General features: G+C 39.1%; 1 protein-coding gene across 4 annotated transcripts in view; it reads left to right on the top strand.

The window, feature by feature from the left end:
* Positions 1-13,484, top strand: part of Atp2b1 (ATPase plasma membrane Ca2+ transporting 1) — a 103,767-nt gene that overhangs the window by 82,251 nt on the left and 8,032 nt on the right. For all 4 annotated transcript variants that reach the window (XM_013350327.2, XM_005358125.3, XM_013350328.2 and 1 more), the window contains exons 12-19: positions 351-588; positions 6,027-6,206; positions 6,802-6,889; positions 7,269-7,375; positions 10,652-10,843; positions 11,063-11,276; positions 11,676-11,887; positions 13,140-13,247. In XM_013350327.2, the coding sequence (XP_013205781.1) occupies positions 351-588; positions 6,027-6,206; positions 6,802-6,889; positions 7,269-7,375; positions 10,652-10,843; positions 11,063-11,276; positions 11,676-11,887; positions 13,140-13,247 (1,339 nt within the window). The remainder of the gene's footprint in view (positions 1-350; positions 589-6,026; positions 6,207-6,801; positions 6,890-7,268; positions 7,376-10,651; positions 10,844-11,062; positions 11,277-11,675; positions 11,888-13,139; positions 13,248-13,484) is intronic.

Below are 13,484 nucleotides of genomic sequence, written 5' to 3'. Positions count from 1 at the left end.
TCACAGGTAAGGGGTTAATTTGAACTTACCCTGTTTATTTAAAAGGAGAAAATATTTTGTGTAAGCACTTGAGAATCTTTATGAAAATGTTTTTTAAAACAGCATTTCCCAAAAAAGAAAATCTAGAGACTGTCCGTGGTAACTGGTTAAGAACCATAAATAAGAGCCATACAGGTGAGAACTATTTAGTCAAGGGGGAGAGTAAACTAGTCTGTAAAATGCACCGTGTAAGATTCCCTCATTTCCTGATGTCAGATCCCACGAGCTCCCTTGCCCTTGCGGTTCTCTTAAATGATGTCACCTCTTACTTTTGTTAATTATTGATGTTTGCATCCATTGTTCCCTTTTAGGTGTTTCAAAATCTTGAGTGCTAACGGTGAGGCAAAAGTATTCCGGCCCAGGGACCGTGATGATATTGTAAAAACTGTGATTGAGCCAATGGCATCAGAAGGCCTGAGAACCATATGCCTTGCATTCAGAGATTTTCCAGCTGGAGAACCAGAACCAGAATGGGATAATGAGAATGATGTCGTCACTGGCCTTACTTGCATTGCTGTTGTGGGGATTGAAGATCCCGTGAGGCCTGAGGTGGTGAACTCTCCTCTTCTACATGTGTGGGATCCTGTGCTATAGTAGATCTAGGCATTAGCCATAACCAGTCTTCCAGTACCACTCCTGATGTTCCGTGATCTTTACCCTGTGAACTGAAGATGAGTGGAACCATAATGTAGCAATAATAAAATAGCATACAGTACCCTGCTGCTATCAGTGAGACAGCTGCCACGGTGTCCTGTATGGTTATAAGCACCATAACCTAGCTCAGTTAGGTTTTATTCTGTGGACTGGGACCTCTAGGTGAAGGCAGAAATGCCTGTGATACTGGCTGTGTGTATCTATCGTGTTCTTGAGGTGTGACAAGTACAACTGGAAAACAGAATTTTTTACTTTATTTAAATTTAGACATCTGCCACATCTGATAGTAGGGAACACTAGATTTTGCCATTTAAATTAATTGAAATTTTTGTGTGCTTACTGACTTTTGGTTTTGAAGTGTATTCCAGAGACACTGTTCTATATACTAACGTCAGAAAGAGTTTAGATATCTGATTCCTGGCTTCAAAGAAGTCAGTATTTTGGGTGATAGTGGATATAGTATTTGATGTTAGTACGTTGCCAGTTATATACAGAGCATATTGTATAATTGGAGACCAAGGGGTTATCAGCCTAATCTAAAGCAGTATACTCTTTTTTATTGTTTTTTCTGCGAAGTTCACATATAACTTCATTTAGTGCTTACCAGGTGGTTATATTATTAATTCCTCTGATTTGACAGAGGAAAATATTGAGATATATGGCCTATGAACAATAGACAGTATATTCAAATCCCAGCTCTAACTCTAAAACAAAAGTTTAAAAGACCATTAAACTGTATTTCCCACTATAGAGTTTAAATAAGACTTTAAGGTTGATTAATTGTCATGAGTCTCAGGGGATATGAGCTAAAGAAGGTAGGGCAGGGAGCCTTGGGATCATAGTACATCTAAGCAAAGAAGGAACAAAGCAAAAAATACTTTGGTTCAATACATTATCAAGTCATTTATCCAACTGTTAATACTGGACAACGTTCTGAAAACAGGAAATACTGACTTCAGTGAGCAAAATCATGAGGTAATGTATATTCTGGAAGAAAATACCCCAGTAGTACGAGGATGGATGCCTGGACAGTATGCCACTGGAGAGGAAAGGCTTGGTGGAGAATACTGACGGTCCCTGCTCTCATAACCCTCATACTTTACATGGGGAAGGGGACAGCTATGAGGAGGAAAATGGGAGTTTACCATTAAATAGACCTCTTGTGAGAGCATCAGGGTTGTAAAGGATCTGCATGGGGTAATAAAATAAGGTAATTGAGGAAGACTATATTAAGAATTCGAGCTGAAATGAAATATGGTGGGTCACTAAGAGCCAGGCATATAAATAGCCACAAGAACATTCCAGGCTGTATTAGTCAGGGTTCTCTAGGGGAACAAAACTTACAGAATGAATCTATATGTATATAGAAAGGACATTCATTAGACTGCTTACACGCAGGCTGTGGTCCAGCTAGTCCAACAATGGCTGTCTACCAGTAGAATGGTATAGTAGTAGTTGTTCAGTTCACGGGGCTAGGAGTCAGTACACACCAGCATCCTGAAGTAGGCTCTAATGCCAGTGAAGGAATGGACTTGCTGGCGAGAGGGGGAGCAAGCAGGCAATGGGAACAAGCCTCCTTCTTCCGTGTTCTTTAGGTAGACTGCCAGCAGAAGGTGTGGCCGGTTAGAGGTAGATCTCCTCACCTGAAAAGAGGGTTTTCCCACTTTGAATGATTCAGTTAAGAAAATATCCCTCACTGTGACCCAGCTGCTTGGGCTTTAGTTCATTCAGAGGTAGTCAGATCAATAACCAAGAACTGCCATTACACAGACAGACAGCAAACAGTGCAGGGGACTGCAGGGGAGAAAACTGTATTGAGCTGTATGAAAATGGAAAGGAAGCCAGTGTGCTGATGAATATAAAGAAGCAGGAGATGAGATTATCCATGGCTTAACTAGACCGTAAGGCCTCTGAGATTTTCTATAATGCCAGTATTGTATCATTCTTTGTATGCTAAAATACCATTTTTAAGACTAGAAAGAGAGAAATAGAAGCAGAACACCCAGTGAAATTTTTACACCAGTCTCCAGCAATATTTGAACTGCAGTTTTGACAGGGAATGTAAAATGAAAGATGGCTTGATTAGGTAGACTAGTAAGGATGAATGAATATGTTAGGTTTGCATATTCTGGGTTTTGGCCCTGTGGAAGTCTATGAGATGTCCTGTGTGTGTCAAGTAGGCATTTGGACCTATAAGCCACAAAATAGTACTGGAGAAAATAGGCTGGAGAAATTGTTTATGAGACAAAAAGAGATATCCTGGGGAAAATACAATCATAGAAACTGGTAGAAGCTGAGAGCCAATTAGAAACCTTACAAACAGGAGGAGCCAGTCTCTACCTTGCTTAACGTGATGTATGATAGAGGATATTTCCATGTCGTAGAGTAAAACAACACAGTAGCTTGAGAGATCAAGATAAATTCAGTTTGGGGTTTTGCAGTTTCACAGGCTTATCTGGCATCCAGGTCAATGATGATTGTCAATCTTTGCTGATAGGAAAACCATTCAAAGTTCTGTGCATTGACTTGCAGCTTAAATCTTATCTAATAGAATGCTTAGGATAGCTGTAACTACTGCCTGTTAGAGAAACTCAAGTTCTCTTAAGTCCTTTATATTCTGGCATTTTAGCTGGGGGACCGCTTTCTTTAAAATATACTAACTGGCCTTTCTTCATGAAATAAGATGGGTGTGTGGGGCAGATGCAGTGAGGAAGTTTGAACCAGCTTCCCTGATGTCTGACTGGTGCAGTTCTGAATCATGAGTCCTGATGGAAGCTACAGAACAAATCAGGTTTCCTGTAGCTGCCTGGGAACTTGAACAAGACATGTCACCTTGCTTTAATACCCTGCTTGTAAAAATGGAGGCAGTTTTTAAGGTGCAAGTTAGAAATGCTTTCTGTGTAATAGGCAGAAAACAAATACTAATTTATCATTATTAATCAACCTACTTAAGATATAATTCCTGAATCATCCCAATTTAAAGTGTGGTCTAATGGTTCTGACTTTGCTTACTGAGAGTTATGCAGATGTCATGGCAGTCAATCATGATAGCTCCATAGTCACTGCTACTCATCCCCCATTATGCCCACCTCGCAGACTGTGGTGCCAGACCGACATTTGCCTGCTGTTTGTGCCTACGTTTACGTACCTAGAACTTTAGAAAAGCTATTCTTCTTAGCTCATTGTAATTAAATACTGACTGGTCTACTCCTCGCAATTCCCCTACCTTTTAAACTAAGCCATGGTAACCAACATCCAATCTGCCCTTCATAAATAATACTCCTACACAGTTTTAAATCAGTCCCAATCTCTGTACTGTCTAAATGATTGTAGATGAGTTTCCAGTCAGAGATTTTGCTTAGATGTTTGAGCTAAAATGTGTCTTGAGCTTGTATGAGATATCTGGAGGTACATTATATAGACAATTGACCAGAATTTTATAGATCAGGTCTTGACAAAAAATTGATAACCTAAGCATCACTGGACCTCATATGGTACCTGGCACTCAGTAAACATTAGCTACAGTGAGTGTGGAAATGACTCCCCTCCAGTGATGCAGATAACTAAGAGTTGGCAGCATGACAAAAAAAAATAACAATATAAACCTATAAACTTAGATACATATTTAAGCTGTTCATAATTATTTATGTGTTCCAAGACTATCAGATACCATGCTATTTGTGCCACCCTTGAAAGGCATCCCTGTGGTAACTGTTTCTCCAGAAGCATTTAATTCAGAAGCACGGTAAATACTAAGCTCTGTTTATTTACCAGGTACTTAAATGTGTAAATTAATGAAAGAAATTGCTTTGGTGATTTTAAGATAAAGTAAAGGTCCTGCCTTAGAAACAGACTTGCTGAGGACATGAAAAAAAAACAAGTATCTGTAATATGATAGGGTAGCCACTAATAGCGATATTTAATGGTAAGATGAAGGCCAAGTTTGTTTAGGTAGGTAGCTGCAACGAAGGGACGTTTAAACTGGACTTGGAGTAGTCACAGGCAGGCAGCTCCCTCCTCTGCATGTGTATGCATGTGAGGTGGTATACATTGAGAGATTACACACAAAAAGAGTTCCTCCTTTCTCTTGAATTGTGTCAGCATTCGACCCTCTTCATTCTCCCATAAAAAACAAACCAGACAAGCTCTGAGTAACACATTGATTAAGCGTTTGTTCTTGGGTGTGTCATTATTGGCATATTTTCCTCATCACTGCTGGCTGCGTGGCCCCGAAGCCATTTAAATTCGCAGCCTCTGCTCTAGTAGATCTGTGTGGGTTTTCTGACTAGAGAACAGAAAAGAATTTTCTAAGCAACTACAGTAGCAGAAGCACACGCTGCCGCGTCGTCTATATGTAGTAGAGGAAAGTTTTAGTAAATCTAGAAAACCTCTCCTGAGGCCATCTGTTCTCTTCAGTACCGAGAGCCCTGTGCTTTGTGTGTAACAGCTGAGGAGTCGTGCGTATTTTTAACATGTATTGCTATGGTAAAAAGAATTCTACCATACAGTCGATGAGACGTTTAAAGAAGTAACAGAGAGATAGGGACTGCAGTTAAAGCTGTTTCGGTGTAAGCCCTAGGGATCTACCTGACTCAGGAGAAGTTTGAGAGAGAGTCTGTAATGACGTGTTGGTCCTTAATGGAAGCATCGGGAGGAAATGAAAAGAGAATTAGAGTCGACTCCCAGGTTAGTTTAGAAAGCATACTATACACCAAATTGTGATGCCCACTTTGTAGACATAACCTGGGATAAAGCTCTCAGAGTGTGAAGAAGGGTGTGGATTTTTAAAGTCATTAGCTCAGAAATGGTTGGGAAGTAGATAAAAGAACTAGAACAGTGGCTTTCAACCTGCTATAGGAAATATTATACAACCCCAACCATAGAATTATTTTTGTTGCTGCTTCATAACTTCAACTTTCCTACTACTGTGAATTGTAATACAAATATCTGATAGGCAGGATATCTGATATTGACCCTCAGGTTGAGACTCACTGGGTTAGAAGAAGGGGAAATAAGTGAGCCATCTGTAACTAAATGTCCTACTCAGGTATCCCCTAGACAATAAGCCTGAGTCATTGAAAAACTGCCACATAAGAATTGCCTGGTGGTTTCCATGAAAGAAGCTTTTAATAGCATTAGAAGTTAGTATACAGAGTGAGGTTGGCAGCTGAAAATGGAAGAGAAGACATTACTGACAGTGAGTGAAGAAAGTTTGGACACCTTGAGATAAAGTTGTCAGTTGTGAGTTTGTGAGATCATATTTGTTCAATGCGATGTTTTTCTTTGGAAATAATAATTTTCTGTCCTAATAATTTTTTTCTTGTGTAATCCAGGTACCTGAGGCAATAAAGAAATGTCAGAGAGCTGGAATTACTGTGCGCATGGTCACTGGTGACAATATTAATACTGCTCGGGCTATTGCTACCAAATGTGGTATTTTACACCCAGGGGAAGATTTCCTTTGCTTAGAAGGTAAAGATTTTAACCGAAGAATACGAAATGAAAAAGGAGAGGTAAGAATTTTTCCAAGTTTTAAGTTGATAATGCTTAGTGTACTTAGTAATTTCATCAGCCAGTACATACTGAATCTACATTCTTTGTGAGGCTCTCTACATCAGTAATGCTGTTCAGAAGCAAAGCCGTCTTGCAGTCTAGGGGACAGGAGCAGTGGCTCTGAAAGGGCTTACATGTGACAGGAATGCTTTATGAAAGACTACTTGGTGCACACAGTACTGCCAAGAGTGGCAAGGTGGGCAGCCAGAGCGGACGTGAAGTGGAAGTTAGGAGGCCGTCTTCCTCAGAATTCTCACGCCTTTTCATAGGTAATGGGGGAGTTTTTCAAGATTTGGCCTCAACTTCTTGTACATGAACCAGAGCCACCAAGTAACCCTGTGAAAACAGATTTTTTTTTTTTTTTTTGACGCCCCAATCAAGAATAGTATTTGTTTGACCTAAGGCCCTGCCCAAGAATTGCAATTCTGAGACGTTCCAAGGAGTTTCTATTCCTCTTTGGACCATGAGTAAAGAACCACTGGTAACATGGCAGCTAGCTAATTGAGAATTAGAAGACGAGTTTTGGCACATTTTAACCTTGATAAAAATTTATAGATTGAACAAGAAAGGATAGACAAGATTTGGCCAAAGCTTCGAGTACTCGCAAGATCATCTCCCACCGACAAACACACACTGGTTAAAGGTGAGTAAACTGTGTGACTCTCACGGTTCTCAGCACAGAAACGTGGTCTGCTTCCTTAAGCTAAAACAAACCCTGATTATTAAGTTGAATCGCGTATAGCATTTTGTAGTAAAATGTAGATATATTTTCTTCTGATATCTTGGGAAAGTTATGTTCGCCTTCAATGATTAGTACTCACCTTCAGTAATTAGTACTCCTAATATAGCCTTAGCTTCTAGAATTGATCTTTGCTTCATAGCTAAGCAGTGTATAGTTTTATGTTTGTTTAAATGTATTTTTAGCTTTGAGTCTCTGAAATGGACTAGTAAGGCTATTCTACAGAATCACCTATTCATTGAAAGGATTTTAGAGCACTAATTAACATTTGCTTCTCTTTAAGGTATAATTGACAGCACTGTCTCAGAGCAACGCCAAGTTGTAGCTGTAACTGGCGATGGTACAAATGATGGCCCTGCACTAAAGAAAGCAGATGTTGGATTTGCCATGGTAGGTGCCTACTTACTCAAATATTTAAATACAATTTGCTAGCTGGGTTGTCTGCTTGTTTACTGCCAAAATTACTGCTGATTTTAAACCATGTTCCTCAAAATTAGTTTAAGAGATATAGGATAAGCCTAAGTGAGTTTATAAACACAATGGTTTTATATGCTAGCTTTATGAGATACTGTGAAGACTAGCTAGAAGATGATTTCTTTGGACAACTGTTAACAATATGCATTTGCTTTGTGCACTGAGGAATATTTAAACATTCATCAACTCATCTACAGCCACCTTCTTAAACAAACTTGTAGCAATGGGGACCTCACAGCTTTTAAAGAACATTTGGATGCCATCATTTTATATAGTCATACAGTCTCCTGTGTGTACAAAATAACGTGTTTCATTATGACATGCTCACACGTGCATATAACGTGCTTTGCTCATATTCACACATAACCATTGCCCTCTTACTCTCCCCTCCCCCTCTTGCTAGTCCTTTACCCTCCACAGTTTGCCCTTGTATTTTGATGCCTTTACATATTTTTTTTCAATCTAAATTTCACATACAAGAGAGTTGCTTGGGGGGTGGGGAGTTGCTTGTTCTTCAACTGAAGTGTTTTCTTTACTCTTCGTCTTATTTTTAGAAATTAATAGTCCATAATCCTTCCTAATTGTCAAAAACAGAATTTAACAAGAAAAACTAAGTATCTGAATATTTTTGTTTAATATACAGCCCAGTCTTTATTTTTTTGCATTGGGCTGGAAAGTTGTACATTGGGCTACAAAAAAATCTCTTCCGGAGAGCTAATTTTTAGCCTTAATGTGACTGTCCATGGCCATTGTAGAAATGCTAATTTTCTTAAGAGGTGCTAAATTTGCCTCCTTATCTAAAGTACAAGAGACATTGAATTCTGACATAAAGCCTGACACTAAGGATTCAAGGTATGAAGATGTTTCTGTGCACTGGTGTGTACTGGCGTAATTGTTCTCCAGTATTCTGTTGCTAAAATAGAGATTTACAAGAAGGGTCATGGTAGGGTCTAATTAAAAGAGATAGTAAGAAGAAGAAATATATAAATTTGCCCTCAAGTAAAAGCAAAGATTGCAAAGATCACAAGGACTCTCACCCTACCCTATATCTAGACAGATGGATTGACATGAAATGTTGAAAACTTGTGATAAGTTCCAGTCGTGGGCTAAGCAGTGTCTAAGGATTCTGTCTTGTGCTTGTAAGCACACAGCATCGTTCCATTCAGGAGTGTTACGATCACCAGTTGTTGTACCTACTGTGACCCTGACAGCTTACCAGGATGGCAAAACTAGTTTCATAGAACATATGATCTTTTTCCTCAAAACCTGGGTATAAGACAGGTGTTCAAGTTAGCAAAACTTAACCAATACGAAAAAAATACAGTACACAGGATATGTTGGTAGTGGGTTTTACACAACTTAAATTTGCTTCAAAAGTAAAGAGAAGGAGTAAGTCCTTGGATGATTTGGTCTTGTAACCATTTTTGCTAAAACTTGACATCTGATAAAGTACGAGTCAGTTTAGATACGTGTGTGCAGGTAGTCACACTGAGGAACTCACTAAAAGCTGATGTCTATTTTGATCCCAAGTTCCCAAACATATTGGGCTGTAGAATTAAGTTTTCTTTGAATGCCCACTTCCCTTTTATAGCTGTCTCTTAAGTTCCTAAGAATTTAAACAAAGAAAGAGATTTGCATTTGCAGCCTCTAAGAATGGCTGGAGTTTAGTTCGGGGACTAAAAATTTAAATCATACTTGCTTATAATTGAATATTTTGAGTACAGCTCCATTTCCCCTTTTTAAAAAAGTTTGGTATCAAATGCTCCTACCATGTGCCATTTCTCTAACCTTAGTTTCTGACTCCAAAAGGAAACGACTATTTTAGCTCTTTTCCCCTACATATATGAACCATATGATTCCAGAACTTAGTCAGCATACAAAGCATTGACTCCTGGCTTTTCCTCAAGGATGGTGAGGACTCCACACTTAGCAGACAGCAGGTGCACAGGCACAGCACCACATTTGCTCCATGTGCATTCACGTTCACCCTGCCCACCACTCCTCAGTAGTATCCCGTCACCACTTAGGTTAGCCCAGTCTTTGTTGTGACTGTCAGTGCTGTTCCATCCTGAGCCACATGAACTCCTTTTTAGTTATTCACTTAATGTTTTCCATAATGTTTTAACATACTTGGCACACACTCATTCCCAGAGTCCCTTTGCAGTGACTCAGAGTCAGTTGGTGATCTTAGCAGTTTTACCATAGCAATCCCTCTGTCCCACCTCTTGACCTGCTGTAATCTGGCATTGGAGTGGAAGTGACAGCTTGCCTGGATGTATGAATTTTGAGAGAGCTCTGAGGATCTGCTTACCTTGTCCTGGGCAGTACAAGAGATAGATATTACCTGTGACTCTTGGAGCTCATTGCTTCTGCCTGTTTTAAACTCTATACAAAATCACATGTATTGCGTCCATCTTTTGTTCCGAAGATTATCTATGATGTTTGTAGGTACAATTAACTTGTTTTTATTAACCCACAGTCTGTTCATCTGCCCATTCTACTGCTGACAGTGTTGCTAGTCTGAGGCTTCTCATTGCTTCTTCAGTGTCTTCAGGTCTTCAAGAGCGCCTCTCATTTCATGTCTGTTTCTAAATGTTCCCTGAAGCTACAGGGCCTGAGCCTCATAGGAATTTTATAATGGGGAGAAAAGTCGTCTCTGCTTTCCTTGCTCCCTGCTGCTGGCTTAAGCAAATTCCTCAGTCTCCTGAGCTGTTGGCCATTCATCATCTACTTCCAGTCCCTATAGTTTTCTTTCAAACAGTTCTTTCTTTCACGTTTAATCACTTTTAATATTTTCAAATTTTTTTTTTAATGTTTTAAATTTGAGAATTGATACATATGTATGGTGTATAATCATATCCACCCTTCCTGCTTCTCTAATTCCTCCAGCATGCCTCCCTCCCAAGTTCAAGTCCTGTCTTTTCTGTTAGTGTGTTTAATACACCTTCTGTATGACTTGGGAAGAGACGTCCCTTTGTTTGCAACACTACTTGCATTTTGCTTTTCATGCTTCATTCTTTATGTATGGTGTCGACTAAGCCTGGATGCCTTTGTCAGTGGCATCCTAAGATTACAGTATTATCGTCTTTTAGCATAAATGTAATTATTTTTTATTAAGTATAATGGTGCACATTTGCATATGTACAAGTTATATTTTAAACATTTAGTCTAATTCACAGACTTTTTTAACAGGGCATTGCTGGAACTGATGTGGCTAAAGAAGCATCTGATATTATTCTCACAGATGACAACTTTACAAGCATTGTTAAAGCAGTTATGTGGGGACGAAATGTCTATGACAGCATCTCAAAATTCCTTCAGTTCCAGCTTACTGTTAATGTAGTAGCAGTGATTGTTGCTTTCACGGGCGCTTGTATTACTCAAGTAGGTGACTGTTAATATTTATTTTAACGCAAAAATTATATGATCTACCCTTTTAAAGTCTTTAAGTATTTAAATAAGATGAAGCTTTATATTGTAGGCTAATTAACATAAAATGTAATCTGTTTTGTTCCTTAAGTCTTTGTAATCCTAAAGGCTTCCTGAAAGTCGCTGCCTTCCTCAACAGTTGTGAATGTCTATTAGGAAGCCTGTCTTTTCTAGGACTCACCTCTTAAGGCGGTGCAGATGCTGTGGGTCAACCTCATCATGGACACACTGGCTTCCCTGGCCCTGGCAACGGAACCACCCACTGAGTCGCTCCTGCTCCGGAAGCCTTATGGCAGAAATAAGCCTCTCATCTCACGGACAATGATGAAGAATATTTTGGGTCATGCATTCTATCAGCTCGTGGTGGTTTTTACGCTCTTATTTGCTGGTAAGAGTTCAGTTCAGCTGTTTCTGTTGCATATTACTGTCACTCAGCATGCCTTAGTGTGGCAGAATTTTCACAAACCTTAATTCTGTTCCTGATTTTATGTTAAGTTTTTACTTGCTTTTCCTGGTACCCACTCTGTCTGGGGAGGTTGATGAGGTGGTAGGGAAGTAGAGAGTCTTGACTTTTATCCAGGTTCCACCACTCTTAGATCTGTGGTCTTGACATGTCTCCATGATGCCCAGGGTTTCCCTTTCCTTATCTGTAGAACAAAACAGCACCAGATAATCCTGGCCGGGGTCCAGTCCAGACCAAGGCTGGCCAAGCTTTGTTATCATGCACTTCATGAAACACATTGTGTTATTTCAGTGATAATTACAAAATGGTGACGTTTCATTTCAGGAGAGAAGTTTTTTGATATTGACAGTGGAAGGAATGCCCCTCTGCACGCTCCCCCCTCGGAACATTACACTATTGTGTTCAATACCTTTGTGCTGATGCAGCTTTTCAATGAAATAAATGCACGGAAAATTCATGGTGAAAGAAATGTGTTTGAAGGAATCTTTAATAACGCCATCTTCTGCACGATTGTTTTAGGCACCTTTGTGGTACAGGTGAGTAAGTAGAAAAGATAGTTTAGGCTATATGAGACATATCCCTACTTAGCAGATAGCCCAAGCTAGGAGGGAGCTTCTGTGTAATGACTGTGGTGTCTGCCCAGCTTCATGTTGATTTAGTGTGTAGTCTGGAGACTATGGCAGCTTGACCCAACCTTCTCAGAAGTCACTCCCACAGCTGCCTTCGCAGACACCTTCATTACTTTCAAATATAAAGTAAAGAATTACTTTTAATGAGACCAAATCAGCCAGTCACATAATTATTGGTTTTCCCTAGTACTTTAAATGCCTTCCTTTCACATCTCATTACACCAAAAAAGTCTTTCAATTTAAAAAAAACCAAAAAACTAGAAACAGTGAACATTTTCTTATTCCCTGTTTTCTTGGTTTACAAAAGAAAAACTATTTCAGTTCATTTCTTTATGAAAATCCAGACCTGATTATGAAATAGCTCCGATAGTTTTATGATATAACAAATATATATAATATCAGTTATAATGCTAGCCTCCTAGCAAATCAGTGATGGACTCTATCTGGAAAAATAGACAAATATTCTTGACATTAAAAAGCAACGAAATTAACAAATAAATGCAAAGCATGAAATTTATAATGCTTCTTAAAGTATAAAAATGTAACAACTATTACGCACCAAAATTACTTTTCTTTTAATTTCAGTATTTCACAGCTACTTCCCTTATATCAGAGAGAGTTGTCAGACTCAGACAAAGGTGAATGTTTTGTTGACGCGTGTAACACATGCGCTACTCCCAGGTGTACTGTTGTAGGACACTGCGGGTCAGGAAGGGATCGCGAGCACCGTAGTGTGAACTTTATGTACGGATGCCATTGGGCTTCCCTCTCCCTGTTGAACAGACCAGAGAGATAGTGCACACTTCATAGCCTTGCCAGGTTGCTTTTCTTCTATTACAGAGCATACATACATACTTGTCTTAACATCCAAATGTCAACGAGGAGTGGCTGCTGTGTAGAAGAGAAAAACAAGGTGGCATATTCTGTCCATGTATGTCACCATGACATGTGGTACTTCCCACAAAACACATACTACCTTTCATGAAAGCATACCAAAAAATGTAGTTATTTGAGATTATAGGAAAGAACATACAGGTATTCTTTTGGTCATGTGATTTTAATAAATGTAATATATATATATTACATATATTTAAATTTGGGAGCAGAGATTTTGTTTTAGTTGTCATTTAAATAAATTTACTTTTGATTATTTCTCCAGATAATAATTGTGCAGTTTGGTGGGAAACCATTCAGCTGCTCAGAACTTTCAATAGAACAGTGGCTGTGGTCAATATTCCTGGGAATGGGGACCTTACTCTGGGGCCAGGTAAAAATCTCACTGTTTTTGTTAAAACCTAAACTAATTCTTTTTTAATCTTTCAGCTATTTCTATTACTTATTCTAGTTACCACTTGAGTCACAGAAGGGAATTGTGTATTACATGGGATTTGTCCCTTTCCTAAGTAGCTGTTCTGAAGTGGTTCTTGTGCTCATTGGTCTTTTACTCATTTCTATGTTTTAAAGCAAGTTGTTGCAGTTGCAGACACGGCACATAGATGACTGG

The sequence above is a fragment of the Microtus ochrogaster genome, chromosome 24 (assembly GCF_000317375.1).
Source record: "Microtus ochrogaster isolate Prairie Vole_2 chromosome 24, MicOch1.0, whole genome shotgun sequence".
Classification (NCBI taxonomy): domain Eukaryota; kingdom Metazoa; phylum Chordata; class Mammalia; order Rodentia; family Cricetidae; genus Microtus; species Microtus ochrogaster.
Note: the sequence above shows the minus strand (reverse complement) of the source record. Positions and strands in the feature narration are given on the sequence as shown.